The 9,223-nt window shown below is 50.9% G+C and overlaps 1 protein-coding gene across 1 annotated transcript in view; it reads left to right on the forward strand.

The window, feature by feature from the left end:
- Positions 1–6,859, forward strand: part of SLC16A2 (solute carrier family 16 member 2) — a 118,684-nt gene extending 111,825 nt beyond the window's left edge. Inside the window, exons 5-6 of the mRNA XM_032757199.2 lie at positions 1,230–1,458; positions 3,358–6,859. Coding sequence (XP_032613090.1) covers positions 1,230–1,458; positions 3,358–3,578 — 450 coding nt within the window. The 3' untranslated portion in view covers positions 3,579–6,859. The remainder of the gene's footprint in view (positions 1–1,229; positions 1,459–3,357) is intronic.
- Positions 6,860–9,223: the final 2,364 nt, after the last annotated feature.

Genomic DNA, 9,223 nt, shown 5'->3' on the forward strand with positions numbered 1-9,223 from the left:
CAAAGTCTCCCAACAAAAAGATGTCCTCAGATGGCATTATCCTCTCCAAAAATCAACTGATCAACCTAAAAAACTCACTGCCAGCAACAACACAGAAAATCTTTAGGGCACCAAATAGCCTTGACCCCCACTCCTTCCGTGTGTTCCTGGCTAAGTTGGCTTGCTTGTGTGAACTATTGGAAAATCCTTGGGCCTATTAAGGCCTTGATAAAGAGATCAGATCTTAGCCCTGACCCTGGGATGAACTGGCTCTGACCTGGCTCTACTGGCTGCAGGGGGTTGGCAGCAGTGGGATGGGGGCAGGGTTCCTTTCTCTGCCTGAAGCCCAGGTCTTCAGTCTCGCTGGCCAACGCGGGTTGCAAATGAAGACCAGCTGTGTTTGCAGCAGCCCTTTTCTCTGTGGAGAAGGAAAAAAAAAAAACAACCTCTGGAAAGGCAGTTTCTTCATTTTGCTTAGCCCAAAGAAAGCCCAGTGGCTAGTCAGTGTTCCTGGGATGGCTTCATTCTCCCTAGACACACAACTTCCCAGTGGCTTGGTTCCCCTGAAAGTCTCCTTTGTTGCCTTCTCAGGGTGTCCAGTCAAGCCCAGAGGCCCTCAGAGCCATGTGTCTGAGATGTCTGAGATAGGCAGTGCAGTCCATGTCCTAAAGCATAGGAACCTGTGTGAACATCCCAATGGTTTCCTTTATGCCAAGGTATTTTATAAAATCAGCCCCCACAAAAATGGGCACTGGCTCCTTCCCCATTTCAAGAAGCTATGCCTTCCACTTAACAACCCCATCTGATCATCATGCAAGCCATCCTCATGTCCTCCCTTTCCTCTTTCCATATTTTACTTGGATCTGAGAACACCGGTATGGCCTGATCCCAGACCCTGATCCCTGGGGAAGCCAAATACAGGCTCAGGAAGCAGAAACAACAATTCCTTTTATCTTAGGTCTAGTGCAAAGACAAACTTCTTGAGGCCAGGGGCCAAGTATCCCCCAACTTTCTTTTTTTAATCCCGACAGAATCACAGTTAAGTAGGGTCTTTCTTGGACTTTGAATCCCTCAGTGCAAGACTTAGAAAGGGCCTAAATATTCAGTCCAACTGCTCTCTCTGTTGACACCTTCCCCCTCCCACCATCCCATTTTATAGATGGTAGAAATGAAGACTTGAGAAAGGAGATGTGATGCTATGTGGTCTTGGCTGGCCAGCACAACCTGACCTCAGGCCCTTGTTTCTCCAGGTCCTTTCCTTCCTGCTCCTGGGCCTGATGTCCATGATGATTCCCCTGTGCCGTGACTTCGGGGGCCTTATCGTCGTCTGTCTTTTCCTGGGCCTTTGCGATGGCTTCTTCATCACCATCATGGCCCCCATTGCATTTGAGCTGGTGGGCCCAATGCAGGCCTCACAGGCCATTGGCTACCTCCTGGGCATGATGGCCCTGCCAATGATTGCTGGGCCCCCCATTGCAGGTGAGGCTGATATTCCAGGGAGGGCATGAATCAGGGAGTCCTGTTTTCCCTGGGTATTGGCTCTCCGGAGCACCTCTCCTTGAGGCCCCTTTTCCTCTTATCGTCTATTTAAGCAGCTTTGTCAGAGTGCATGAAACCCCTTATCACTACTGGTGGAAGAGATTAAACACAGTACATATGCATGGATCCATTCTGCGGGATGGATTTTCCATGGCGGTATATCTGTTTCAATAGGATTTTATTTCAGACAGCATGGATCCTTCCAGGGGGGTGGAGAGAAAAATGAGTTTGGCCTTCCGACAATTCCACTGATCTAGTATCCTCTCACTCTCTCCACAGGCATGTGATTATTTGCAAGGTAGTTGGGTAGGAAGAGAAGAGAAAGCAGGCTCTAGTTTTATTAAAACCTAGGGACATCCTCCTCCTCCTCTGCTGGCTTCTGAACCGAGCCTGCAGAAGATATTTGATTAAAGTAACACCCCAGAATTAAGCCAGTGAGGCTCACCTTCAGCAGGAAAAGTGTTGACTTGCCATCTTTCAGCACTCCTGGTTTTCTCCCTCCATTTTCCCAGAAGGACACTGTTGGTATCCCAGGGAACGAGGAACAGAAAACCAATGACAAGAGAACTCCATTTCTTTTCTTTTTTTTTTTTTTTGAGACAGAGTCTTGCTCTGTCGCCAGGCTGGAGTGCAGTGGTGCAATCTTGGCTATCTCAGCTCATTGCAACCTCTGCCTCCCGGGTTCAAACGATTCTCCTACCTCAGTCTCCCGGGTAGCTGGGAGTACAGGTGCGTGCCACCACACCCAGCTAATTTTTTGTATTTTTAGTAGAGACGGGGTTTCACTGTGTTAGTCAGGATGGTCTCGATCTCCTGACTTCGTGATCCTCCTGCCTCAGCCTCCCAAAGTGCTGGGATTACAGGCATGAGCCACCGCATCTGGCAACTCCATTTCTTTTCTGTAGGATTTATTGCAAACATTGATTCATGCATTAGCTTCTCCTAGGCTGGTCAAATGGGTTAATTCAACAAATATTCTTCAAACACAAATTATGTGCAACGTGATATGAGGGCACTGTGTGACAGTGGCAAAAGCTTTCCCTCAGGCTTCTGGGCAACAGCCACACTACCCATTGGGGGAAGGGGGCCTCTACTCACCCCCTGATCCAAACAGTGCCCCAGAATCCACATTTCTTTCCAATTTGCTTAACTCCTGAGTAAGCAAAAGGCCAAGGGCCTTTTTGTCTTTCCTGAATACTGTTTCTGGGCTCTGAGGTATGGTGAGGTACCACACATTAGCTTCTGGAAGTGAGTAGGGAAGGCCTTGCATCCCATGTCATACATATCCTTGGTTTGGCAGCTTGGAGAAACCCAGAGGGGACAACCATATATGTAACTGAAAGGAACATGTATAGCCTCTTGCTAGGACAAATGGAACTTCAGAGAAGGGTCACTTCAGAGAAAAGGAAAATAAAATCTCATCTGAAATGTACCACAGGAACCATTTGTGGGGGCCAGGGGTGGGGGTAGGAGGCTGGGAAATATCACTGTGGACCAAGACAACAGTTGGCCATCTTCTGCGGAGTTCTTTTAAACTAGGTTTCCTCCTAACTCCGTAACTAGGTGTGACTAGATCTTAGATTGATGAAAGTCATAAATGGAGAAACTTTAAGAGAAGCTTCATTAGTTTCTTTCATAATGAGCATTCGCTCAAGGGCCTGCAGCCCCAATGCCTTAGGGAGGAGTCATCTGCCCTTGAAGTTGAGGGAGCTCCTGAGTTAAGGCAATACACGCCAAGATTATCTGGATAGGCACCGTGATGGCCCCTAGAAGGGGCTGAGAGTACCTTTGGACAGTAGAGCAAAGCTGAGCTTGACTTGTCTCTCTTGACTGTTTCAGGCCTACTCCGCAACTGTTTTGGGGACTACCATGTGGCCTTCTACTTTGCCGGTGTGCCCCCCATCATCGGGGCTGTAATCCTCTTCTTCGTCCCTCTGATGCATCAAAGGATGTTCAAGAAAGAGCAGAGAGATTCCAGCAAGGATAAGATGTTGGCCCCTGACCCAGACCCCAATGGGGAGCTACTGCCGGGCTCCCCCAACCCTGAGGAACCAATCTAATGCCTTTCTTGCCATTGTGTGCCCTTTCCCAGCTCTTCCCCTTCATCCCACCCTGCTCAGCATTTACATTTTTGCCACCAGCACACTTGTTCCCAGACCCGCGCACACAGCATTTCAGCCACCTGACAATCTCCTTGGAGTCAAAGCTCCAGGTGTTCCAAACTCATTAACTAAATTCTCCCCAGAATGCCTTTAAATTTTCCAGGGCCTTTCTCCTCCCAGGATCTGGGAAAGCTTGGGATCACCCCCTGGCCTTTGGAACCTCTCCATATACTTTCTAAGCCCTGGGGGAGGAGGAGGATGGGACCTCCTGGTCCCAGCTTGTTAGTCACCCACTATAATCAACTGCCAAAGGTGCTACCGTGTCCCCAGGAGCCTAATAGGGTAGGCCCAAGTCTGTTTGCTGAGGAGGTCATTGCCATCCATATTTGGGAGCCACTGGGTGGAGGGGCTGGGAAGCAAAATGAGACAAGTAGCCTTGGTTAGCCTTAGAGTTGCTGATGGCTGTGGCTTCCCAAGAACTGGGTACAGGCAGTGCCCTTATCGTATGGTTGGTTAACAGACTGCTCCCCTCTTCCCTTCCTTCTTTTTTTCCTCTACTGACTTCTCTCCATACTCTTTCGCCTCTATTTCTTTGTATGACTGTCATAGACACATGGGTGCTTGGAGAAAGGAGGGACCCAGAATTTGGGCCAATCGACCTCACCTGGGCCCAGTCCACTCCTAACACTAGCATCAGTCCCACTCATCTCAGGCTGAGCCACATCTCACTTTTTGGCTCAAGCTATATAATCCTAGACTGGAAGAGTAGAATATCATATAGGGAAGAAACCTTAAACGCCACAGTGTTCCATGTTCCAGTCACTGATTTTTACAAATTTTACAGTCCAAGGCATTAACCTCAAGGCCCTCCCAGCTCCCCATTCTTGTATACACATGGAAAAATGTGAAGAAACTCCTTTCATCTCAGCAGGCAGAGGAGGACTGATGACACAAGCTGCCATGGTGGGAGGAGGGGCAGTAGTTATTGATATGGTGGACCAGCCCCATCTCTGTTTTCATGACAGGTCTATATTTCTACCTGGGCCAGGCCAGGAAAGGGACTATTTAAGAAAAAAAAAAAAAACAATTTCCAGCATGGATCCCAAAAAGATACAGGCAGCAGTTGCACATAGGGTTGGACAATTTCCTTTGGGAAAGGGAAGCCATCCTAGCCTTTACCACCCAATGTGTCTCCCATGCTGGGCATCCTAGGCCACTTTGCTTAGAGGGCATTAAAGGTGCCATGAAAGGTAGACTCTGAACCACTTTGATCCCTCTGAAGTAGGTGACTGATGCTTCCTTATGCCCAGGCTCTGGCAACAATCTTACTGAAGAACATTCCCAGTGCCCCTGGCTAGGGGCAGAGGGCACTGCCAGGCTGTGTTCAGTTAGCACAGCTCACCCCATTAGCTCAGCCTCTCTCCTCACTCTGCCTCTTTGTGTCTCTTTTTCCCCTCTCTGAGCCTTTGTCTATTGTGTTCCTGTCACCCACCCTTTCATCATCTTTTTGCCAGGCATTCCTGGCTGTCACTTGGAGCCAACAGTAACTTGCCACCCTAAGGCAGGGTCATCCCAGGGCCAGGAGGATGAGGTTGTCCTGAGGAGCTCCAAAGAAGACAATAGTTCCCACTCATGATTTTCCGTTACAAACAGGCAGCTGGGGCATGGTTGGCCTCTGATGATTTCATTCAAGGCCAAAGTCCTGAGCCCCCTCCGCTGGTCCCAGTCCAGCTCTTATCAACTCCCCAAAGGAAAACCCACTGGTTCTTAGCTCTGTGGGTAGGAAGGGGCCCTAGAAAGGGCCTAGTTACTATCCTGTCAGTTCTAACAGTAGTGGAACAGGAGAATCTGGGCCCTAGGAGCCCTGTAACTCCCAGGAGAGACCACTGAAAATACTGGAGCAACAATGCCCCTGCTTCCATTCCTCCCTGCCTCACTCTCACCAAGTCACCAGAGGGTGGTTCTGTAGGACCTCTTTTGTTGCTTAAGATGCAGATAGCTCTTAAGAATCAGGCAGTCGCCCACTTCTCTCCAGATGAAGGGAAGACATTTATAGGTCCCAAATCTGCCCATTCAGATGTCACATAACATGGTGGGGTATCAATTTACTTCTTCCACACATGTGGTTGTGCACATGTGAGCTTGTGTGCTTTTGGAGAGAATGTTGATTGGCAAAAGCAGCACAGTATTAATATTTAGAGTAGGATGCAGCCTCTTATGCACCACAGTTAAATCTAGAATGAACAAAATTTCAGAGCTCAAGACATGGGACATTTAAATCCTCAAGGAGTTTGGAACAAAATAAACAGACCTAAAAATTTGGTTTGGGTATGTATGTTGCCTACAAGGGAGAAATAGTCTTAACCTGATTAATTGCAGAAAGTTTGACTTCAGAGCTGAAGTCTCATTTCAAATCAAATTTCTGCCAGGTTCTATGCTCTCTGTGAGAGCAGAAACTAGAAAAAGAGCTATATAGGGGTTTGGAGTTGGTCGACTATTTGAGATTGGATTTTTAAACAAGCTCTGAAGTGGAAAAGTGGTTATTTCACAAAATGAGAATGTGGTTACTTGTTGAGTTGGAATGGAGGCCCCACCAAGGCCACAGCCTTGCTACAAATGTGCCATACTGAAAACTGGCATTAACAATAATCCAATTCAGCTCTCCTTCTCTCTCCCTTATGTTATTTATGGGGAACCTAAAGGGACTTATATGGCTGGCTGACACAGCCTGGCAGTGACAGAGCCTGGAATTAAGGATGATGCAGGAGACAGACCTATAAGAATGACAAAGCTGAGAGTAACCTTAGAGTCTCCCTTGTCCATCTGCTGCATTGAATTTAAGTGGACAGACTGAGGCCTCGAGGTAGGAAGAGACTGCAGTAGGTTCACACAGTTCCTCAGTGACAGAGCAAGATGAGACTTGAACTCATGTCATTGACTTCCAGTACAGTTTACACCCCTGGTTTTACAGATGAAGAAACTGGCCCTAGGAGGGATAAATGACTTGCCCACTTCATTCAACAACTGTGTACCAAACCCATTTCCGTAAGTGTGTCAGCAGGACCAGCTCTGAGCAAAAATGAAAGTTTAGCAAAGTTTAACTTTTAGCATACCCCATGTCTTCATGATTACTCTCACCCGCAACTGACACATACTTTTGGTATTCTGTCTCCCAGTCACTCCAGGCCTTCATGCAATCTTGGCTTGGAGACCTGGTTTCACCTACTGCCCCTCCACCCCCAGCAACTCAAGAGGTACAAAAGAAATCCATCTCCAAATGGCCACATACAGGGCAGGGCAGGGGCAAAAAGTGACTCGTTTCCGGTTGGAAGAAGGTGGTTTACCAACCAGCTCTTGGCTATTGTTTCTCCTCAGACTCAGTGTAGACACCCTCACGCTGGCTTCCTCATCTCCTCCCACTGAGGCTAATTACTCTGTCCCATTGCGGGGCCCCAGGCTCTCCCACCTAAGGTCTGCCCTGCTCCCCTAGCCCCTTCCCCAGCAGCCCCAAGGGCCCCGTCTGTTTGATCACTCAGGATTATTAGATTTCAAAGCTGTGGCATCCCATAATTTTTATGAGCATATGCTCTCCTCCAGGGCCTTTTCATGTCTGAAAAGGCGGCCAGCAGCTCCCTGCCACTTCTCCACAGTAGCAGTGCAGGCCAGCTGACAAGGATTACAAATCCCTAGTGTCTCATAGCTGGCGCCTAGATAGGGTGAGTGACGGGTAGAATAAGAGCCCTTGAAGCAAGTTCAGAAATTCTAATAAGCTGAAATGCAGCAGAGACTGCAGAGGCACAAGGAAAGGGATTAGATACCCAAATCCTGCAGGGGTTCAGTAGGCTGTGCTTCAAAGCCCCTTTGATTCCTGCCTTTCAGCTCTCTCTAGCGGTCACCAAGCGCAAAGTTCCATTCCTGGTTTTCAAGTCATTTAAGCAGTCTTTTCTAGAGACCTGCTGCGTGTCAGACACTCTGCTAGAATCTGGTAACTTCAGGAATGAAAGGAACATAAGTAGAAAAAAACCAGAAGAACACAAAGAGTTTGTACTACCTAACTTCCAAGATACCCTTTTCTTCTCTGGGCGCCAGTGCCCGGAGAGTACCGACCTTAGCGCCAAAATTCGGTCCTCTCTGAGGCAGAGCAGGAGCCACCACGCCCCCAGTGAAATGGAGGCGGCAGGAATCCCACCCCCAACCCCTCTTCCTCTCCCCACGACTATCCTCCCGGGGGCGAGAGTCGCCCGGAAGAACTACCCGCGCCTCGGCGTTGGTTTCCTGCTGAGCCCCAGCCGGATAAAATTAGTCGATTGCTCACATTAACAAGTGTCAGAGTCCGCGTCCAGCTGAGGGGGTGGGGAGAGCAGCACTGCGCAGGGCCGCATTCCCGCCCGGGCCTGTCAGACCAGCGGACAGACAGCACCTGTCGTGGGCCTCCTCGTTCCCTCACTCCTGCCAGAGCCTGTGGCCCCGCCGCGGAGACCGGGAACTACATCTTTCCCCAACTCTCGTCCCCACAGAGACCGCGCCGAGCCCACCTGCCAAATGTTAATACACTGGAATGCCAGGGGAGGAGAAAAGAAGGTTGCACTTCTACTCTCCTTTCCCACTACACACCCACCTCCACTGACCTCGCCACGACTGGGCCCTGGCATCCGGGCCTGGGGATGCTAATCGACAGTATTTCCCGCCAGGTCCCCATGCCCACTCCACACTCTGGGACTGCCTGGGGATGGATTTGGCCCTGGCGGTTGCTCCTGGTCCTGCCGCTGGCCTCCGGCCACCTTGGGCGGGGACGCGGAAAGTGGGGTTGGCTCCTCCCCCTCCGCGGGTCTCCATCCATTTCCCCATTTGGGAGGGGTAATAACCCGGGAGCCGCGCCACGGAAATGCATCTGCCCCTGCTATTCAGACGGGAATCCGCCCGCCCATGACAACCGCCCTTCCCGCCTAGGGAAAGGGGGCGGGAAGACCTAGCCTCGGGCCCTGCCAACTGCCAGCAAGCCAGACGGATAGACAGCAGCTGCCGCGTGTCCGAGCTCAGCTCCTCCTCGATCCCCCGCCCTCTACCTCCCTGCTCGCTCCACCGACACCAGGGGCCGTAGCGGCGACGGCGCCCCACCCCCAGCGCTCGGTCCGGAGCCCTCGAGGTGATCCGGGCTGGGCCTGTCGAGGATCCTTTACAAGCGGCGGCCCCCTATTCTCTCCCGACCGGCCTCGTCCCTAGCGTCCCAAGGGCGGGATCAGGCCGCTGCTAGCGAAAGACCCACATGAGCCCAGACTCGAGGCCCGCCAGGATGCGGAGACTGAGGGCGGGTTCGGCCGCCAGGAAGCGCTCCCGCCCGGGGCAGCCATCCTTCTCCGCCCTCCTCTGCAACCTCCAACCCCGGAGTGCCCTACGGGGCCTCCTCCTCCACACAGTGGGTCAGCCCAGTGGGGCAGATTTCTGCCAAAGACTTGGCCCACCCTTCAAGCGCCCCTTCCCCCAGTCTCCATAAAAACTCTTTCAGAACTCCGGGGAATCAACCATGCTGGTGGGAGCTCCCAGCTCAGGCCTACTCCCCTATCTCACAGTTCCCGATCACACAGGGGAGCAAGCGGGATTTT

This window comes from Hylobates moloch, unplaced genomic scaffold, assembly GCF_009828535.3.
Source record: "Hylobates moloch isolate HMO894 unplaced genomic scaffold, HMol_V3 SCAFFOLD_7, whole genome shotgun sequence".
NCBI lineage: Eukaryota > Metazoa > Chordata > Mammalia > Primates > Hylobatidae > Hylobates > Hylobates moloch.